The sequence below is a fragment of the Pecten maximus genome, chromosome 9 (genome assembly GCF_902652985.1).
Source record: "Pecten maximus chromosome 9, xPecMax1.1, whole genome shotgun sequence".
Classification (NCBI taxonomy): domain Eukaryota; kingdom Metazoa; phylum Mollusca; class Bivalvia; order Pectinida; family Pectinidae; genus Pecten; species Pecten maximus.
This window is the reverse complement of record NC_047023.1, coordinates 19092387-19115902: the sequence shown is the minus strand read 5'-3', so window position 1 is coordinate 19115902 and position 23516 is coordinate 19092387. Positions and strand designations below refer to the sequence as shown.

Genomic DNA, 23516 nt, shown 5'->3' with positions numbered 1-23516 from the left:
AAGTGTCTAGAGCACTCAAATGGAGCAATAGTTTGACTAGATTTGGCTTCATATTATGTTTTAATACTGATTCTATTTTGACCTTGAAAGGCAAATAGCGGTTGTGAATAATATCCCACAAAATGGTAAGAGGTATCACAAACATCAGAATGCTCTTTTTAGACACTGTAAATAATTCTGGACATGGCAAGAAAACTGTTTTTAAGGAAAAATGTTCAACCGCTGAGTTTGGGGTAAAAGATGCATATTTCTGAAAAAGGCCCCAACCTCACCAGTTTAACAATTTGTCTAAAACGTCCTTCATCTTATGATCAGACGCCTAAAAAGTATCATATAAGAGTAGTTTTATTGGTTTAAATGCTTCCCTCTGTGTCAGATTTGTGTAATATTATTTACAGCCGCCCTTTGCATTTCAAGGTTAAAACAAAAGTGTTATAATTATGTACATAAAGTCAAATCTGGCCAAACAAATGTTCCTTTCGGATTCTATAGACACTTGTAAGCAGTACATCAAGGCTATTTTCCCAGTTTAATTATCTATGTGACTAATCCATGCTACATCTTACCATAAATTAACTCTATGTTAGCACGTACAGAAAATTATTGGATGTTTTTAAGAAACTACATGTCTAAACGAACATTTTGTATAATACAAGACTAGATATTTTGTAAATATTTATCCGTGTTTAAATTCCATCATGATTCTCCTATATAGATGACCCTTAACTTGAAATAGCCTTCATGATGTTTGTACAAAATGTCTTTAATGGTACATAACTAGTGAGTAGCTAGGAAATATATCTAAATATACTAAATACCGGATTAGAGTCAGGCTTATAGTAGTTATGTACATGCCTATCATATATAGTTTACCAATTATAATTATATACCCGTATATTTCCATGAGTAATTATCATGGAGAATTTACCTTGCTATCAGTGTCGTTTCATTTAGATGTGGCTTTACACTCATACCGTGGCACCGATTACAGAGTCACTGTTCTTTTGCACAAATAAGGTACAAAGGCAAATCTTTAGACGTATCAGCAATGTACGTGTGTAAATAACGTTCAATTTTTCGTTTTTTTTCTTCAATAGGGTTTTCTTTGATAAAGTTGGACAAGGGTTTTCATTAGTTTTGTTTCTTTATTAGTTTATCAAAATAACACTGCTAAAAAAGCAAAAAGGAAAGAACGAAAAGAATTCAACCGGTTGAAAACCGCAACATATGCGAGCATTTGAATTGTACACTTGAATTTGTTATTTAGTAAATACACTATATGTACATACATTATATGCCGCGAAATGGCTACAACACAACAACATACAACCCTTTCGTCCCCTTCTAGGATTCGACAGTGATGCTTGGTATTAAAATATGTTCAACAGTCAAAACAAAGACAATATTTCACAGATCAACATACAAAAGCATATTACCAAACGTCACAGACATGGAAAAAAAAGAAAATAATTAAATCTAACAAATGGATGGATTATGTTTCCTGATTCATATCAACTGGAATATACAGGCATACATGTTACATGCAAGGTTAAAATGAAGTGAAATGAAGAGTCGACGATGGAACTGCCATGTCAACAAGTATCGAACATGTTTAGTTTCATCTCGCACCAAAAATAAGGTTCGTCCATAAAACTCCACTGCATTCTTTTTAGTGAATAGAAATTGTGATCCAGATAATTAATTTGACCTCATTGTGACTTTGACATTATATGTGTGCAGACCAAAATTGTAATGGCCAGTTAATTGAACTTAAACTTTAACCACTAATGTAGCCTTGATATTTGGTGTATGGATACGAGCAGGATTTGCGACACATCGCTTTGTCATCCTACATATAACCGTAAAATTTCATTGATCAACCATCGGTAAGTCAGTATATAGATATAGTCTAGACAACTGTCTCAGACACCTGAACAACAAACAAGAGAACACGTGTTATGATATCATTTGATATGGACCAAGTAGTACATATCATTTGATGTTGTTCCTTTGTGTTATTATTAACTAGATTCACCAGCAGGTTTTAATTTTAAAAAAACTGGTCCTCCTAAAATTTCCTACATTGGAATTTGTTTGACCGAATGCCTTGTTTTTCTGTCACCTGTTTTGCGGTTCATTACGGATAGCATTACCACCACAGACCTACTGTATTACGAAAATACAACCTGTTTCATATGTAGGTGAGCTAAAACAGGTCGTACTTAAAATTAATTATATATTGATTTTACACGCTTGCCCGGTTTAGATACGGATACAATTTTTATTTGACAGATAAATTAACGATGGAGCGCATTACTACACTGCATGTTAGATGTACAGAGTAGATACAAGGTAAAAAGAGAACAAAGGCTACAATGCCCAGTGCTTGCCACAGCGCTACAATGGTAGACTCGAGACAGAAATATAGCTTCTCTCAAATTATATAAACCTACATGAACATAGTCTGCATTTCCTGCTAAAGTCATTGATGTCTACGGCAGTATACAAATCAATATTTCTCCGATTTACATCCTAGCTGAAAAAACCCAGCCAATATACAAATTTTAACGGAAAAGCGATTAGAAGAAACCTGTGACACTCAAGAATTTCCATGGACACTCTATACACTTGTAATTCTAGCCGCCATTTTCCTACCTCGCTGAGTACTAGTTCTGCCAACCTTATATGTAGAATTCGGAGTGTTGATAGGCCTGACAACTCGCGGGATATCGGTGATGGCAAATCATTTATTGGTCACACGTTTGGGGGAGAAAAGATAATCTGGAGTCGCAATGAATTAAATCGGATACCAGCTGAATAGCAATGAAATGGCGGTGTGAGCTTATCCGCCAGTGTATATTTGATGAAGAGACGTGTTGTCCAATACCAAAGGATAACTGGCAAAACCGTCACAAAGGCTCTTAAGACTTACGGAATAATTGTAGCATTAAACCTTTCGCTTTAAGAGGCAGACAAATTACATTTTATCCTGAATATATGTGATTACAATACCAGTAAATGTTTCAAATAAGGTTTGAGAAAACTTTGAATTTGTGAAAAAAAAAAGTTCATTTTTTGTAATATTTCTCGTTCAACAATGCTGCTGTTAGATTGTAACACTATAGGACAGCAATGTCTATGTGATATAAAAATTGCACATGAACAGATTGTTTGATGAAACGCATCAGTTCCCCACCAGTATACCCAACAACATCGTCACTGTTATCATACAAATAATATTTTAAAGCTATTACTTTTCGGTAAAATCATCACATCAATATGCCATAATCAGTTTACCCTGAAGTACATATGCTAGCGATTTCTCTCATAAAAATGCAATATGGGTCTAATTCACGGCGGATATGCTGGCAACCCAAATCACAGGCTTTAAAGTCAGACACCTGTGTCGCATCTTAAACATGAGACAGCGATCGAACTCAACACGGGGAGAAACAATGAAGTCAATCAAAATAGGAGCAGAGATTAAGTAAGGGGGATAAAGATAGGCTGACGAGGACTAAAAACCGGCATGAATACCGAGCTGTGACGTCGTGCACCATGGGACATAAAACAAACACGAAATCTAGAAAACTAACAACCACAATACGTTAAGATGTGAAGCTGGCAGCAAGAAACTGGAGGCGTTTGAAATTACCAAAATACGCGGTGTAGTTTAATGTCAAGAGGCGACGGGCATGTATGAAGATAGTCGTGCAGGATATTGAAGTGTAAAACAGATGTAATTGTCAATTATCGTTCAGCTCAAATGATAGTTGGTTAAAATGTCTCACTTATTCTATACTCTTTAAAATCTAGTGGATAATGTTCTAAAACCTTGTGCATTATATATGTATATGATATATTTGTCTCGCCGTTTACATAGGTTTGTCGACATCTTAATTCGAGTATGTAAAATGTATTGCATTATTTAATTGTGTCGACATTGGATTTCGAGTATGTAAAATGTAATCACCCCGGGAAAACTACAAGGGTAATAAGACAAGGTGCCCCTGTAGAGTAACTGGTGACAACAGAACCATTAGTCCTATCAACAAGCATCAAACATATGTGACCTAATATCGCATAAAGAAACAGAATATTTCCAAATTAGAACATGATGTTGACCATAGAACATTCTCATGGTCTTCATCAACCTTCATCTCTAGAAACCTTGGTTGTTGATTTCTCTGTCTGTAGGCTACATCTGCCAAGCCCTTGAATATCGAATCAAGCAGGACATGGAAATATTATTTGTAGGAGAATGGCTATCTAGAAAATGGGAAACTTAAATCATCGCGCTTACCATGTACAGTTTGGTTGTAAATTACGTTGTAAGTAAAGACCAAGGTATGCGGTCGGTGTTGGTTGAAGAATATGTAATGTCCTTCAAGTTCTACAGGGTATATCCGATCGAATGCCCAGTAGTTTTTTTTCTTTCGGAAAATAACACATCATCAAGATACCTATAGCTGAAAATGAAGATTGTGTTATCTGTTCTGATAAAGCATTAAATATAATCAGCTTCGATTGATAAAAAAAAAAGTTCGTTAACAGAGGGACATGGTTTGTTCCCATGGGTATGCCAATACTCTATTGGAAGATCTCTTCACCAAACTCTACGAAGATGTTGTCTGTCAGAAATTAAATCCTTTTCAAAACGATTTCAATAATGATGAATGATTGGACAGTATTTGAAAAACCGGAGGTTACCCTGATTGTCAAACAAGCCCTGCTCTTACAGACGTGGATCAAATCATTGCATGCCTTCTCTACAGGCACAACCAGCATCTTGTCATGTTAATCTTTCCATGTGGTTTCATATCGGGATAAAGTAATACAGACTTGTGTTTTGTTATTATTTTGGACTTTAATCTGCTAATTCTTTAAGAATTATGGACCCAATAGATTAAATCCAGTCTGCCAGTAAATCCAATACAGCATGTTCTCGTTTTACCCTTTCTCTGGCATAGTCTTCAACGGGATCCATAATATCTTGAAATTCATTTTCCGTTTAATGGAAGGAGTCTCTCGATGATTCGGACCCTTCATGAAATAATGCTAGTATGCTATTATGACGTGTTCAATTGGACCTTGGATGTCATGAGCAGTAGAACAGGAACATGCTGTAGTAGGAGTTGCTCGAACGTCATCCATATTTAAATAACGAATGTTTATATTGTGTTCCATACAGGAAATAGAGCAAGTATCTATACTAATCATCCACAGGCTGCACTGGCCACCTCAGCTGTGTGTGGAATTGCACAGAACTCAGCAAATACAAAATTACAATATCTAATCATCATGTGTCCGGTAATGGTCAGTTCTCTAAGGTATTGTACAGAAGACAAATCTCGCGATGGTATGACATAAGCAGACACAATTTATTTCGAATAATAAGAACCAATGCATCATATCGCTGTTTCGTCCTTCTAGGTCTGGCCAGTGAAGTTAAGGACAAAACGTTTGAAAATCCAGGTTGTCAGACAAGGGACTTTAGATGATTCGGAGTTACAATAATCGTATGATTTAATCAATTTGGTTATTCTGGATATTTGGTAATTTTTAAAATAGCATAAACTACATGTGTATCTCCTGGAACGGTGCCATTATTTATAATAACTAAGAGGTCAGATGTACGGTGAAATGCGGACATTTTGGAAGATACATTGCCAAAACCAGCTGCCTGCCATATTGACATGCACATTTAAAAAAAAAACAGTATTGCGACTTTAAACGAGTAAGTAGCATATGCTCTGTTAATTTGTCTTTGTATGTCTTTAGGCGATTACGAGTGATATATGTAAATACTGAGGTCAAAGGTCTCTTGCAATAACTTAAAAATCATCTTCATTGTTAAATAAGTAAAAAAAAAAACGAAGTTTTTCTTAAATGGTTTATTCTCGAAAGCACATCAGTCGTTTGTTGGAAGGTACAGAGTATCACATTAGCTTTAGTTCAGAACAGATAAACTACATAGTTGTATATTTCTATGACACTAAAATGTAAAACAGAACATAAAAAATGAAACATTCAACAAGATAACCAAATATTCCCTTCTCTACTATCAAACAAACAATCCCTAAAATTTTGATGATTGTATACAATTTAAGCGTAAGTAAATACTAATCAGTCACTACGTTTAAATGATTGTATAGAAGTATAAACTCAATGTACATCATATAATATATCATATATCCATATTTGGGGTCGTGAATTCCTTTTAACTCCATGTAAATAACATGGCAATAATTCGACGACCTTTTGGCGCATTGTTAGCCTGCTTTACGCCAACGCTTTACTCGCCGCCACATATACTTCATAATACAGCTCTATTTCAATCACCGAAATGATTGTGATTTTCAGGAAGCTCTTCCAGTAAATAAACATACAAGAACAATTTTTTTTAAGTTTGATAAAATAGACATGAGAACGTTTCCAAAATAATCGAAATGTAAATATAAATACTGAACGGTCTCCAGATTGTATTTACGGTCAATGTGAACGCAATCTGGGTGACAGATATGTATCCATAACGTCCCAACGGGTTTGATGCTACTGATTTAAATAAATACAATCTGAAAGCCGCTAGAAATACACTATACTTATACAAACATAACATGATAAATATGTAAAAAAAAGAGTAAACAACAAGAGGAGAACCTGTTTAAATGACAACATAATGTGATTGCGAAAGGTAAAATAATTCCTATATTTCCCCCCCAAATCCACATTTAATACAGATATTTAACACATGGCATTTAGTCATGAATTCAAAAAATCGATTTCAATTCCGCGTTTTGAACTGGCAGTAAATATTGATTGTGACAACTTTAATTAGATTGCTATTTCATGTGTAAAACTGTGAACGTCAAATTAATATCTGTTTGAATTACATAATAAGTAAAATAAAAAAAAACAATATCACAGTTTTAAACTTAACTTTAAACTTCCAAGCCAATACGATATGACAGCAGGAACTGAGGAGTCATCCTGTCAAACAGGGAAGACAGATTAAGTATCACATAGAAACCTGGAACCCAGGCAGCAGTCGATGGTTTTGTGAATACTTGTTTCGGATACATGCACATATAAATATCCTAATTTATATACAGTACTAAATTTAGTAAATAGTTATGTCGAAATTTATCAAATGGTTATGTCGAAACGTAATCAAATATATATTTCTATTTTAATATTATGTTTTCTTCAATAATAATGTCTGTGATATATACCTTTAAAGAATTAGCATATATATTAACATTAATTTCTACGCCACATATCTATATAGTAATAACTAGGTTTTTTTTAAACAGACACAATTCACCACAAAAGACAAGAATGATGTCTTGTAAAACAAAGCGATGATTGCAATAAAAAAAGAAACCATGTCATAATATTTAGTATCATAACGTCTCCTTTACAATGGATTTTGTTATACCTAGTATTGACTCTCTAGACTAATTTATCAGTGCAACAGGTATGGACGGTTTTGATTGGTACCTTTACGTAAGACACAAAAGACAGAATACATATTATACATACTGTACACCATAAAACATTAAAAAATATGAAGAATATAAGAAAATATCAAGTATAATCGTTTGGTTTTTTGTCCTGTTTGCCTTTCTTTTTTCACACGTCATTTACATCACAACACATGTTTTGGAATCCTTCGCCTTTTGTGGTTCGTTATCTTCAGCTGTCTGCCTTTTATCAACAAGCTTCATATGTTCGTTATGAAGATATATTTCCCTGCAAAAAGAACACATACATCTTGATATACGCCAAGTGAAATATAACATAAAGACAGTTTAGTTTCATACGGAACATAGGAACATACCATATCCATATCGATTTATATTATTAAATATTCTTCAATCGTAATCTGAAAACAATAAAATAGATAATGCAATACTTAGTCTTTAGTTTAATAAAGACTAGATTGTTCCTGGATTTAATTTGTTTCGGAGATTTGTCGTGTGGACCTTAGCTTGTGACAAAATAAGATAATTATAGATTACACTTAATCTCATACATAAACAATAGTTTTGGATTTGACGTAATGCCGCAAATTTCCTAAAGAATACAACTTCTTATATTAAAAAGATACATGATTATGATATTCCAGTCAGTATTCATCAACAAAAGATAAAACAAAATAAAGAAAAGAATGAGATATAAGAATCAGATTCTTTAGTTTTCTTGAAAATAGATAAAAATCAAAACTAAAATAACAAAGTCGTGGGTAAGATAGAGTTTTGTTGTTTTATGAAGTATCGACATATACACATCAATCCTTATCTTCACTAATGAATGATTGACAAATGTTATCCATAATCTCCACCAATGAAGTATCGACATATAACATCAATCCTCATCTTCACCAATGAATGAATGGCAAAAGTTATCCACAATATCAACCAATGAACTAACGACACATAAACATTAATCATCATCTTCAACAATATATAATTGACAAACGTTATCCACAATATCCACCAATGAACTGTCGGCGTAGTATACAATGATATTTACCTACCAATAGCAAGCCCTGTCGTTTTAGTTTCAAGACATTTTAACTGTTTTGAAACATTGGAAAAATTTCCCTAAAATCTTCCCGTCTGTAACCTTCTGTTGATTCCATACAATTAATATTCCATAAATACAGAAATACTCAATCTAAAGTCTTATAATTCCTTTTAAATATCTCCCCAAAACGACCGTTCTTTATAAAATCATATTCATTCCAACAGTATATTTCAATTAAGGTTTTCTTGTTATTGGTGCTTTTAAGTGAATCGTCAGTAAGATGTACACGAACAGCTACATAAAATACTGTTAATTCGGCCAGAAGTGTTCTGGTCTTGGACGCATCAACCGTTAAATTATTTCATGTAAATATAAAGTATAAACACGTCATGTGGTGTAAAGCTAATTATATTGTTGTAAAAGCACTAACTAGCTACAAACGACAAGTCTACAAATCTGTATTATGATAAAACTGTCACTACCACAAACATCTGGTGATACTGGGAAATGCTATATATTAACATGTTGTGACACTACCCCTTGATCCGATATGCTACACAATCAGTGGTAGCGGCACCTACAATGTGATTGCTACGAGATGTGGCATCTCCGTTGGATATGGGACTGCACCAAAGCTGGTGGCAGTACATTGGGGTCCGCTTGACGTCACCAGAAGCATACATATAAGATCCTAAATGAGTTTTCGTTTCATATGAAATTCTATTAAACGAGTCTAAGATTTTTATTTTTATTTTTGGGAGCCTTGGCGAGACTAGTTTTAAAAAATCTAATATGAAATGAAAACAAATTTATGATACTTGTTATTGCATAACACAGAAAAAGTACATAATAATTACAAAATGTGAAGGACTTAATAAAGACGAGACAGCCATTTCGTTTCGCCATTAACAATTCATGACGTCAACTCTTTGTTCATGTTATGACGTCACAATCGATTTCTGACTGGCGAAACCAATAAAAAACGTTCCAGAGCATATCCTACTAGCGACATATACAGAAATATAAGGGGAAGTCACCGGGTAACAGGTTGACTGTAATTAGATATTTCATATGTCACCCCTTTGTAGATCGTATCACAAATGGTGGTGATAGGGTCGTCTCACTAAATGTAACGTCATCACCGATAATGACATAATATAGGTCATGTCACCTCACACGGCGTATCACTAGGCTTAGTAGTCGAGTCACTAAAATGCGACGTCACCAATATTGTCACCTCGTGGGCCGTAGCCCAAGTGTTAATGGTGGAGTTGTCTCACCAATGTGTGACTTCAGTGATAACTGTCCCGGAGTGTGGACACGTGATACCAATGACAGTAGAAAGTTAATGTCGCCCCATCTTCGTAGCGTCATCTAACAGTATTTCTCTTTTATCGATTTTCTGGCCTGACTAGCACGGTATATATGTGTCGATTTGAAACATGCTAACCGATGCAATTGTGACAATCGACATGAGTCTAATAGATATGTGACAGTCGTTCCGTGTGTCAGGCGTCGTGGATACCGTGTAGGAATGGCTAGTTTCATTGTAATGAAGTAAATCATTATGGTCGAAAACAGGATGACAATGCTCTTTTCATAATAGTGAAGCCACTACAGTCAATATAGCGAGATATCGTGATAAATATGGAATTACCCTTCGTCCGTTTTTATGATATCGACTCTATAATTACAGCTGAACAAGCCTGATATTTTGTCCGTAATTATCTAAATGTAAATGATTCTGGAATGCCATATATTTCATGGCACTGAAACAATCTATATGACACAAACAACACTAGAAACTGAGTTGCCGCATCTCCGTATTAGTAAAGCACGTGTACTGTTTGTAATTGAATACCGTTTACACATTCTACAATAATGTAGGAAGACAATGGGATAAAGACAATGTTAAACAAATAGAGATCCACATTTTGACTGGGTACTATTTTCCTTCACAAACCTGCGTAATAGAATCAATTTTCTGTCATTAGTTACGTGAGTTATTATATAATTGCCAATAAAACCTATTCAGACATGAATGCCAAATATAATGACGAAGTCAATATCCTCTGCAAATGTCTAACTAGGTCAATAACCTTAACAAAATCTCATCAATAAAAGTAGACGTAATTTTATCCATAACAATATTCTATAACAAATTCAGTATTTTTCTCACGTAATAAGTAATTACATCATTAGAGATATTGATGACTATTTAATTAATAATATCGGTATCGTGACAGCAGTCTTACAATTACGAAACTTTTGCTATTTGGCAATTCTATATGTATATGACTGTATTACGTCATACAATAACGGATATATCATGTTACAATAAATTAGTGATATAAACACTATGCACTTTGTCATACAGATATTAGCATCTGACACTTATCCTGTTTTGAAAGTGAAAATGGTATATTTATCATCCGAAATTATATCATACCTATCATCACATTGTCACGAAAATTTAATACTTTGACAAACCCCTGTTTATCGGCATTAAGTTTTAAATTGTAACGTCAATTATCTACGTCAAAAAATGTGTAGCATCAACATACTAAATACAGGTTGCGCGTGCTGCTGTATTTACCTGTCAAACATTATATATACATCACCTATAGCACTTCAGAGTGCTAATTACTCCGGGATCAATAACAACACTATGTCACTACGAGTGTGTGAGTGATTGTAATGTGACGGAGCCATACAACTGTCCTTTATTCTTACTTCCGTTCGAGAAAAGCCAAATCACTTATACCGGAAGTCCATACCGGAAGTACATCAATTGCCACAAACGAAACGCAATACCTACTGAAATGTGTAAGACTAACACAGCACAAGTCATTATATGTTAGTACATATAATTAAGTGCATCACGATATATTCACTCTCCCGTAACTTAATGTCTGGACAAATGGAACCAGCTAAACAATTTCCAAATTGGCACACAAACGCTATTTCAACATAGAAACTGACCAAAGCGGCCGTTCACATCAATAAAAACGGATACGATCAATTACACGTGGAAATACTATGTTTCGTAGTATTTTACCAATGTCAATTTCAACATAATCTACACAAACACTGTTCCTAAATGACCAATATATAGCCAATATACCGTAAAACAATACGAAAACCAAAAACTACATATGTGTATTTTACTAAGACAGGGTGATATTTTAATGTTTTTGTTTAAATGTTAACTGTCTTTTAACAAAAGGGTATGGAACCCGTCCAGTAATAAATATATATAAATATATATATAAAAAAAACCCACATTATTTAGTGATTCCGATTAGATATTCATAATCTGTATTAAATGTGTAGCAACTTGCCGTACAATATTCCTCCTTTGAGAGGTGAGCTTAAAGCGGTGAACCCGTAACGCTCATTTTGAAATGTGAAAAGCTCATTAATGTGTTGAAAGTTATAAACAAGAGGCCCAGAGGGCCTGTATCGCTCACCTGGATTTCATGAGATATGAAACAAGAATGATGATTAAGTATATTTGTCACTGGTATTGCTATGTCAATATATCATAGGCATTTTATATGGGTACTTGAGGATTTTATGTCAAAAAATGCATTAATCCATGAAATAAAATTAACTTTTGGCACAAACCCATAGGGATGCTACCACACAAATGTGAGTGATATCCATTACTTATATAATTAGTTTCAGAAAATAAGTTGTTTAAACCAATTGACCCCTTTTGACCCCGCCCTCTGCACCCCGGGGGGAGTGGGGGTCAGTTCCTTCCTTTATAAAATTTGGAATCCCTACCCAAAAGGATGCTACCAGGCAAATATGAGCAATAACCCTTGCTTAGTTTCAGAGAAGAAGTTGTTCATATCAATTCAGCCAAATTGACCCCTCTTGGCCCCGCCCCTCAGGCCCCCAGGAGGTCAGCCTCACCATTTGTACAATTTTGAATGCCCACCCAATAGTGATGCTACCAGGCAAATATCAGCAATATTCATTGCTTGGTATCAGAGAAGAAGTCGCTAATATCAATTTAGCCCAATTGACCACATTTGGCCCCGCCCCTCAGGCCCCTGGGGGGTCAGCTCCATCATTTGTACAATTTTTAATCCCCACCCCATAGTGATGCTACCAGGTAAATATGAGTGATATCCATCGCTTAGTTTTTGAGCAGAAGTTGTTTATATCAATTCTGTAAAACTGACCCCTTTTGGCCCCGCCCCTCAGACCCCAGGGGGTCAGCCCCGTCATTTGTACAATTTCAAATTCCTACCCCAAGGTGATGCTACCAGTAAAATATGAGAGATATCCATTGTTTGGTTCCAGAGAAGAAGTCAATTATATGAATATAGCCCGATTGAACACATTTGGCCCCGCCCCTCAGGCCCCTGGGGGGTCAGTCCCGTCATTTGTACAATTTTGAATCCCCACCCCATAATGATGCTACCAGGCAAATATGAGCAATAGGCATTGCTTGGTTTCAGAGAAGAAGTCGTTTATATCAATATAGCCAGATTGACCACATTTGGCCCCGCCCCTCAGGCCCCTGGGGGTCAGCCCCATCATTTGTACAATTTTGAATCCCCACCCCATAGTGATGCTACCAGGCAAATATGAGTGATAGCCATTGCTTGGTTTCAGAGAAGAAGTCGTTTATATCAATAGCGCACAAATGACCCCTTTTGGCCCCGCCCCAGAGGCCCCCAGGGGGGTCAGCCCCATCATTTGTACAATTTTGAGTCCCCTACCCATAGGGATGCTTCTGACCAAATTTGGTCAAATTCTGATGTGTGGTTATGAAGAAGAAGTCAATTGTTGACGGACGGACGGACGACGGACGACGGACGCAACGGTATGGCATAAGCTCACCTTGGTCCTTCGGACCAGGTGAGCTAAAAATGGAAACAAACACTCAAATAATCATTGCATTTTTTTCGAACGGGACAAAAATCGGCTCAAGTCAAACAATATCCGGAGTCGTGAACAGATTTATATTTGGTGTATAATGCTGAGGGAATCTGAAGGAAACTAAAACAAGGATGGCATCGCCTTGTAAGGACAATAGCAATAGCAGTTTCATAGGAGTTTAAAGGTCTAAAACTTCTGTGTTTGAGGTTTAGCGTACTCGATATAGCTAAGGTCGTATGCTAAAATGTTTTAATAGCGGTAGGATGTGCAAGGTAACCACATAACCAACCTCAGAAATTATAGAGTGGTGTTGCAAAGGTCATTTTTTCCAAAAGAGTCAGCAGTTTGAACGAAAAGAGGATATAGATCCAATGCAAAAGTTCGGACAGCACATATAATTTGGTCTCTATATCCCCTAAATAGAATACATATAAGTAAACCACTACTTCTGAAGAAGGTCCTATCTTAGTCGCCGTCCATGACCAACGCATGAAGCTAGATAAAGAGGTTATTATTTTGTTTTCTAATTTCCTATACATAGACTAAAAAGAAGATAAAATACCAACAATCCCGTAATTAGTCATTCCCTTACGACATGCAGTGTTATACAGCAGGCATTCTATCCCTGTTCTTGTAAAAGTTAAACCCATGCACAACACGGAGGGCCTGCATCGCTAACCTGGATATTTCAGTAATTTTTAGATTTCTACGGCCCCAAGGGAGCCCCACCCTCCATGTATACAACATTAAATCTTCTTTGTCCGATATTACTTTCATCCAAATTTCATCAGAATCCATTTGGCGTTCAGGATTAGCAACAATTTAAAGGCTCTAACTTCATTTCCACGACTGGGCAAATTTCATGAAAATCAATTGAGCCGTTTAGGACTAGAAGGGATCTAAAGGACCTACCTCAATTCCCCCATTGGACCCCGCCCCTATGGCCCAACGGGTCCCACTCTTTCCGTTTATGCAACGTTACATCTCCTTTGCCCAATAAAACTCCAGAACAAATTTCGTCAAAACCCGTTCAGAACTAGTAGGGTTTAATGAATTTACCTCAATTTCCCATTTTGGGCCCCGTCCCTCCGGCCCCAGGTGAGTCACACCCTCCTTTTATACAAATTATATCTCCTTTGCCAAATAATGCTCCATACTAAATTTCATCAAAATCCATTTAGGCGTTCTGGACTGGTAGGGATTTAAATGATTCACTTCAATTTCCCTTCTTGTGCCAAGCCCCTCTGGCCAAAGGGGAGCCACACCCTATACATTATATTTTTGCCGCACAATAAGGCTCCAGGCCAAATTTTATCAACATCCATTCAAGCGTTCAGAACTAGAAGGGATTTAAAGGAAATGTTGACGGACGCCGGACAGTCGAAGGACGCTGCGCCATGCCTTCGGGCTAGGGGAGCTAAGAAGAATTGTTAGGATGTCAGATAAGAGGTGGAACGATCCCCAAAGATTTAACATATCCACTTTGTCAATGTGTATACAGTCACAGCCCTAGCCTAACATCTCAGTCACAGCTCCACAACAATCATCTCTACCCCACTTTGTCAGTGTGTAGTCACAGCTCCACAACAAACAACCCCACCCCACTTTGTCAGTGTGTAGTCAGTAACAGCTCCACAACAAACATCTCTACCCCACTTTGTCAATGTGTAGTCAGTAACAGCTCCACAACAAACATCTCTACCCCACTTTGTCAGTGTGTAGTCAGTAATAGCTCCACAACAAACATCTCTACCCGCACTTTGCCAGTGTGTAGTCAGTAACAGCTCCACAACAAACATCTCTACCCGCACTTTGCCAGAGTGTAGTCACAGCTCCACAACAAACATCTCTACCCTACTTTGTCAGTGTGTAGTCAGTAACAGCCCAACACATAACATATCCATGCCCACTTTGTTAGTATGTAGTCAGTCACAGCCCCAAACATAACATCTCTACCCCCACTTTGTCAATGTGCAGTTAGTCACAGCCCCTCACGTAACATCTCTGCCCCCACTTTGTCAATGTGTAGTTAGTCACAGCCCCTGACAACATCTCTGCCCCCACCTTGTCAGTGTGTAGTCAGTAACAACTCCACACATAACATCTGTATCCCCACTTTGTCAGGGTGTAGTTAGTCATAGCCCCTCATGTAACATATCTGCCCCCACTTTGTCAGTGTGTAGTCAGTACCATCTCCACACATAGGTTATCTACCCTCACTTTGTCAGTGCTCATTTATGACCCTACAGCGATATATACCACGTACAGTACTCTATGTTGTTCACACCTCATCATATACATTGTTGCTGGTGAAGGTATAGGCTAGCGTCCTTTGTCCTGCGACATTGGTATATAAAACATGCAAAATAATCGATAATCCTTCCTATTAATGAGTGCCCAGATAAAATGATCTAGTGGTCTAAGGTACACAACTATGGATGTTTGGGAGTTGTCTCCCATTCGACCCTAACGCTGACAACCTCTCACTCATTACATACCGTTCTATCAAAAACCAGTTATATAACTATCCGGTTATGATATTGTGAATTATGATTCAAGATATTTTCACTGGACATTGTGAAGCATAGTATCGTGTTAAAACGCGAATTGGAACACTCATAAGTCGATAATACCGACAAACACTAAATCGGACTCTCCAAAATAGATAACCATTGAACAACAACAATAATAAAACTGAATAATACATAAATAATCAAATTAAATAAATAAGAAAATCAACGGAAAAAAAAAACATTCAATGCTCTAAATTCCCTGTGCCATATGGGACACATGATTACGTTTTTAATCGAATCCAGATAAGTAGGTACGTGAAAACATAAGACTGGTACTGTATCAAATATAGGAGACACTAGAATGGCTAGGCTGGAAGTAACTATAATGACGGGAACATTTCTGCAGAATAGCTAAAATATTAGGTCACCAAGGAAACAATAAAATTCACTCCCAATGTCCTTCCCTTAATTTACCATGTTGATGCAGGCGCATGTTAAATTTCAAGTCCATGCTGAAATACAATGCATAGGACTAGCTCACTTCAATTTACTACAAATAAACTCTAATCGGATGCATTTCCGCCACTGAAATGGAGACATCCTATTTAGACCATGTTTTGAGACTTTGAATGATTAATTCAATGTATTGTATATATTTCTTCAAATCTAAGATTGAATCGTACTATTTTCAAATGGAAATTCGATTATTGTGCTACAAACGAAATACATAATATGTATCTATAATGTAGCTATACACTAATTAACTGGTATCGTGAAACACAGGGAATGGCCACTACATTTAAATCTTTACTGAAACCTCTTTTTAGCTAAAGGCTGAAAAATAACCAATGATTCGTAATCTGTGTTCCACGATCGCCACTTCTTGTTTGATTCCGCGAGATCTGTCCTCAACCTAATTAAATAATTAAAATCGTAGTGTACATGTGCCGTGCATTGATAACTACTTCAGAATTTATTTTCAAGATAATTCATTTAAATTTGATAACAGAGAAGTTAAAGGATATTTAGTTGAAAATTCTGTCCCGTATTTAATACAAAAAGAACACATGTGACACAAAAGATAAAAACTGTAAAAGTGGTCGAATAAGCAAGCCCTAATGTCAAAAATTGGTTTGGAATGTGATCAAGTTGGCTGAAGATATTTTTTTCATGTATCTATTTAATTTCTGCATATAATTAATGTTTTCGGATTTAAAGGGATATTTGCTACTGATTGGTTGAGTGAATAATAATCCACACGCTCATACATTCAAGTATGTGAGTTACCACTTAATGAGTTTCATCGGGTCACACAAAACCGAAGGGATACGTGATTACAAAACTAGGAAAATCTAACTACTTTTCTTTGTATCTTCTTTCATACACGTTGTAGATATATTTATTAGATATTTATAATTATTTTCAGTTAACTAAAAAACAAACGAAATAAAAAAGAATGCATCTGTAACACCATATATATATAACAATCAATTGATATTTACACTGACAATTCCTTCACTGTTACAGACATGAAGCAGACATCTGAAGCAATGCATGTGATGATGACGGGCACCTGTCAAACACGACGACATTGCCATGGTGATACGACAACAGATGTGACAACGGACAACACGGCACCGGTGATTGAGAAATGATAGCAGGTATTTCGTACGAAACTAACGGTTCGGTATCATTGTTTTCAAAAGCTACTTTGTTCGTTAATAATAATCCTAAAACACTTTTGGTTCTACACTATTCTGATGTCTCAGAAATGAGATTGGTTTCATGGAAAAAAAACTACTGAATCCACAAATTGCTTTCAAGTCTTAAAAGCTACGATGTCTGTTTTAGCAGACGTTTCTGCTACATCTAGCAAAGGATAGAAACGTCTGGCGTAAGTTATTTCAATGTTATAATCTACTTTACTTTAAAGTATCGTGGTAGTATAGAGAATCAACACTGAATTAATAAAATATCTTCAAGTTACTCGAAGCAAATGTCAGTTAATAAAGTGACCAATCGCTATCTAAAAAATGTGTTTGTTAAACATAAAAACTTATTTTGAAGTCTAAAAATATAATTGTAAAACATACTAATTTTATTTGAGCGTCTAAAAATGTGCTTGCATATTTCTTTGAACGTCTGAAAGTCTAAAAACGTGTTTGTAAAGCATATACAAAATTTACTTTGAACATCTAAAAACGTATTCGTAAAGCAAACAAAATCTTCATTGAAAGTGTTAAAGGCGTTTCTAAAACGTATAAAGAATTTACCTCAAAGTCTAAATTTACGTTCAACGTCTAAAATGTGTTTGTAAAGAATATACAAAATTTAAGACAAACGTCTAAACCGTGCCAGAATGTGAATATCTTGTGCTAGATATTGACTGCGATTATTAGAAAAACACACTAATGAAACAACATGGCACGATACGCTAGAGGTCAAGCGGCTACTGATGTATACATACTGGTCAGCACGGCTGTAAAGCAAGTAACGAGGACATGGTACTTATAAATAAATGAAACCAAACCACAAATATATCGAAGATCATTATGTGTTGACCTTTTGAGTAAAAAATCAAATATCAGTGTCGACCCAAATATCGACCCATTGTGTAATATATCAACTATCACAAAGTATCGACATTTTGTGTAGCATACCAACTATCACAATGTGTCGACCTATTGTGTAATATATCAACTATCACAAAGTGTCGACATTTTGTGTAGCATACCAACTATCACAATGTGTCGACCTATTGTGTAATTATAAATATATCAATGCGTCGACCTATTGTGTAATATATCAACTATCACAAAGTGCCGACCTATTGTGTAACATGTTAACTAACACAATGTGTCGACCTATTGTGTAATATATCAACTATCACAAAGTGCCGACCTATTGTGTATGTAACATACTAACTAACACAATGTGTCGACCTATTGTGTAATATATTAACTAACACAATGTGCCGACGACCTATTGTAAATCATTTATTCTATTTTTAATATTTATCGATGATGTCTTTGATGTGAACTGTACTGATGACATCACGAAACAGAAAGTAGCTTTTCATCTATACAAAAGATATATTAATGACCATTGCTTGTAGCAATGAATTCTGTTATGTAATCAATAAACTATAGGATCGCACCCCTTAATCACAACACGATTATATACATGAACACATCCCTTGTTTACAAGACGATTATATACACGATCACATCCCTTAATTATAACGTTTTCAATAATGCAACATTTCTTCAGTTTTACATCTGATCCTTTATTACAACACGATTATATGATCAATTTATTACACGAGTGTGCCCCTTAATTATAACAGCATTATATACAGATCACATCCCTTAATCACAACACGATTATATATACAGATCACCACCCTTAATTACAACACGATTATATATACGATCACATCCCATATTATATAATCAATTTAATATACGACTACGCCCCTTAATTACAACACGATCATATAACCAAAATACTTCACTATCAAATCCCTTAATTACAACATTTTCAATGATGAAACATTTCTTCGTGAATGCACTACCGTATAACAGTTGACATCTGACCCTGTTGATCACATTTTTGGGGCAATTTTATGATACTATGTGTCTTCTAATATATCAATGAATATATATATATATAATATCAAGATTGATATCATCAATTTCAATTTTACGCTTAATCGGATGTTGGCTAATTAAAACAAAAATGTGAAAGCTTATATTTTAAGTAAAACATTAAATAATAGTAACAGTGTAAGTCTAAAACGGTCGTATTGAGATTAATTCATCTATTTGACATTCTGTTAATTAAGACAGTGTAGCAACATGTATAGAAGCTCTTCGACTAGAAGCATATATCATAATTGTAATAAAGATGTAGTATAGATATATGTAGAAAAACAACAGAAGCTAATTGATGTGGTGGGATGCAGATACGCTAAAACTATATACAGAAATTGTTGGTGTAAGTTATCATGCATTGAGTAAATTTCGCAGAAACATTCTACATTCGAAAAAGTGTATCTGAAGAAAGCCTCAATTAGATGGGTAAGAGTATGATATATGATGTATCGATTGCCGCATGCTTTTAAGATGTTGTTGATATGAATTATAAAGTAAATAAATGAGGATGGGATTATTTTTCTATTATATCGTGTATAATTACACTTTAATCTAACTGTTATAAACAACTTGATTAAATAAATGTGAATGTAATTACTTTTCTATCATATGATGTATTATTATACGTAAATCTTATTGTTATATACGATGAGATGATGAAATAAATGAGGATTTGATTTATCTTCTATATGCTGTATAATATAACATGTTGAATTGTATATATTAAAGTATACGTTGTTATTACATACAATGTTGAAGATAGATGTAAACAAAGCAATGATGGATACAGAAATATCATCTACGTGGTAGATTAAGACAATGCACAAAGATGGATATGATCTACGCTCGATAATTAAGGTTAGGTACAAAGATTACCTTTCTCCTCTAGGTAGATCCGACACGTGTTTGTGATCCCCATTATTTTCCGCCGATGGGGTGTCCGTAAACCCTCCCCTCTGTGTACGGAAGTCGATGCTCTGGTAGGTTGGGTCGATCTCGCGGTGGTCATTCTCCCAATTACCGGCCGCACGAGCAGCTGCAGCAGCTGGAAGCCAGCAAAAAAGGTAAATGGTGTGTACCTACTAACGTCATTTCTTTTCTATTTTCTTAAATTATTTTTCAAGTGGTGAAAGTATTTTTTTCTATAATCTAGTTATAAAATCTTTGCATACTTTAAATAGTGATTTATTGTTAAATGATTATGGGGATAACAAGATTTGGTTTACATGAGCAATGAACAATCTTACAAAATATAAGTATTACCATGCAAATTGTTTGCCGAAATAATCAAATAATCAATAAAACTAAAACTTAATAAACATAAAAATATTGTTCAAAGTACGTACTGTATTTATAACTTTGGTCATATTGGTGAAATTCACTTAGCTGAGATTAAATCTCATTTTATTGGATTGCGAATTTTACAATAACATTTCTTCATGTACAACATAACATACAAAAGAAAATGTCAACTTCCGCTTTGCTTCATATCAATATCTCTGAAATACAAAAACGCGTTTGTTACATTTCACGATTTTTTAAATAAAAATATATCCTTTTGAATATCTCTACGTAGATTACCAGCTAGGAAACAGAATACCGTTAAAATACTTACATAAAAATAGATTTTAATATTGCTCAGAGACTGCCGAACTAAAGCTAACCACTTTATTAACTTATCATGTGTAGCTCATTTTCGGAAACACCTAAAGGTTCTGTGTTTGCCTTTTGAGTCTTGGTAAGGATCAAAAGATAAGAACGAACAGAATACCGTGGATTTCCGACTATGAGCAACATCATTATTGGCAAAATTGATCTGCCCTGATTAATCGAACAAGAATAACAATATTTGAGAAGGATTTTTAGCATCATGAGAAAACTAGATCAGACTCGGTGATGGGTATCCATGATACACATGAACAGAACATACTATTATCACATCAAAACAGTTATGTTAATTACACTCACACCTTAAACAACTGCTACCTAACACAATGGGATGGTTGGATATTACATTGCCACTAATCTGTAACTATTATATTATACTATTATTCTAAAAAGATAAAAAAAAGAACATAATAATAATAATAATAAATAAAAAAATTCTTATCGTTATAGATCCATACAATGTTTATGTTATAAATGATCGTAATAAATGTATACATTGCTTTTGTTATAAATCATCCTTATAAATTTATACATTAATCGGTTTTAAACACTAGACTTTTTTCCCTCTGATTATTTATAAAGAATTTTCATTTGATAGGTCTGGCGATATCTTGATGGGAATCGATGTATAAATAGGAATTGCTGATATTAAATAAAAATGTGGATTTTGGCCGTTAGCAATGTAAACCAGGAAACTAGGTATTATATCAATGCTTCACTTAAGGACTAAGTATAATTTCTGCCAGTAAGCAAAGTGGTTCATATCCTTGAATTTTTTTCGCATTGAAGAAAATATGTAAAGAGACCCAGCTTATGTTTATGAAGAAATCAGAATCAGAGACGGTTTAATGCTTTGCAAGCCAGTCTAAGATATTAATGAAAGCAATGCGCAATTTCATGTTCAAACAAAATCATAACACAAGAACCATACCTCGTTCTTCGTCCTTAGGAACAGAATCTGTTTATCAAACAACGCGTTTGATTAAAATAGGTTTCAGAGCAAGCCAGTAAAGAAAGAAGATAATATTCATATATTCTATTTGTAGTTAAAACGCAATTAATGAAAACTATTTTTGGTTTTTGATTTTACTCAAAGTTAAATTATGCTAGACATTTCATCAAATTATCATTAGTAACATTGCAAACTCTCCTTAATAGATCATAAATGGAAGAAGTTTTGTCCCAATAGATGAAACAAGAATAAGTCATTTTATCCGACTCGGTGATGGACATCCACGACAGACACACTAACAAAAACACTACTCTCACATCAAAACAGTTGTTAATTACATACAACCTAAAAACAACAACTATCAAATACAGTGGGATAGGGGATGGTTGGATATTACAAAAACCACTAATCTATAGCTATTCTATATAAAAAAACGTTTACTGTATGCCTTTAAAATATCTTTATACATGTATACAATGTTCTTGTTATATAACATCATTACAGATCGATACATCGTTTTGAATATGATCTACCATTATAATTCATACATGGTTTTGTTATCAACTATCATAATGAATTGATACATTTTTTTAAGCGTGTTTTTGTTATAAACGATCATGTTAAATTGATACTTAGTACATCATTTTGGTCATAGACTATCAATATAAATCTATATATTGTTATGGCTATAAACGATAATTTTAAATACATATGTACATTCGTTGGTTTTAAACAATAGACCTCTGTTCAGTTTTTCCTCTGATTTTTTATCAAGAATTGCAATTTGATAGGTCTGTCGATATTTTGATGGGAATCAAGATATGAATAGGAGTTGTTGAAAATGCAAGCATTGTAAACCAGGAAACTGGGTATTATATCAATGTTTCACTAGATGTACATACGTTCTAGGCATGACCTACCTCTTCCACATTGAAGACTCTAGAGGATACCTACCACATAGAAAATCTATAGAATACCTACTAAAACTTTATGTATAAAAACCTAACTCGTTTTTATTAATTGGTCAGTATAAAAGACGAGTTTAATGCCTTGAGAGTCGGTCTAAGATATTAATGAAACCAATACAAACTTGCATGTTAAAAACAAAATCATAACACAAGTGCCATACCTCGTTTTTCGTCCTTAGGAACAGTATCTGTTTATCAAACAAACGCGTTTGATTATTATTGTTTTTAGATTAGCCAGTAACTAAAGGGGATAACATTTAAATATTCTGTTGATAGTTTAATAGCAATTAATACCAAGAATGACACGTAATCATACGTCTCATCCGTCCCGCTATGT

The 23516-nt window shown here is 34.8% G+C and overlaps 1 protein-coding gene across 11 annotated transcripts in view; it reads right to left on the bottom strand.

Moving 5' to 3' along the window:
- Window positions 1–5876: 5876 nt before the first annotated feature.
- LOC117334243 (nucleolar protein dao-5-like) overlaps window positions 5877–23516 on the bottom strand; it is a 35254-nt gene continuing 17614 nt past the window's right edge. For 6 of the 11 annotated variants that reach the window (XM_033893746.1, XM_033893740.1, XM_033893744.1 and 3 more), the window contains 4 exons: window positions 23341–23367; window positions 20468–20636; window positions 18406–18417; window positions 5877–7752 (listed from right to left, as the gene is read on the bottom strand). In XM_033893746.1, the coding sequence (XP_033749637.1) occupies window positions 7644–7752; window positions 18406–18417; window positions 20468–20636; window positions 23341–23367 (317 nt within the window). In that variant the 3' untranslated portion in view covers window positions 5877–7643. The remainder of the gene's footprint in view (window positions 7753–18405; window positions 18418–20467; window positions 20637–23340; window positions 23368–23516) is intronic. The other 5 variants (XM_033893743.1, XM_033893749.1, XM_033893745.1 and 2 more) reach the window with 2 other exon arrangements.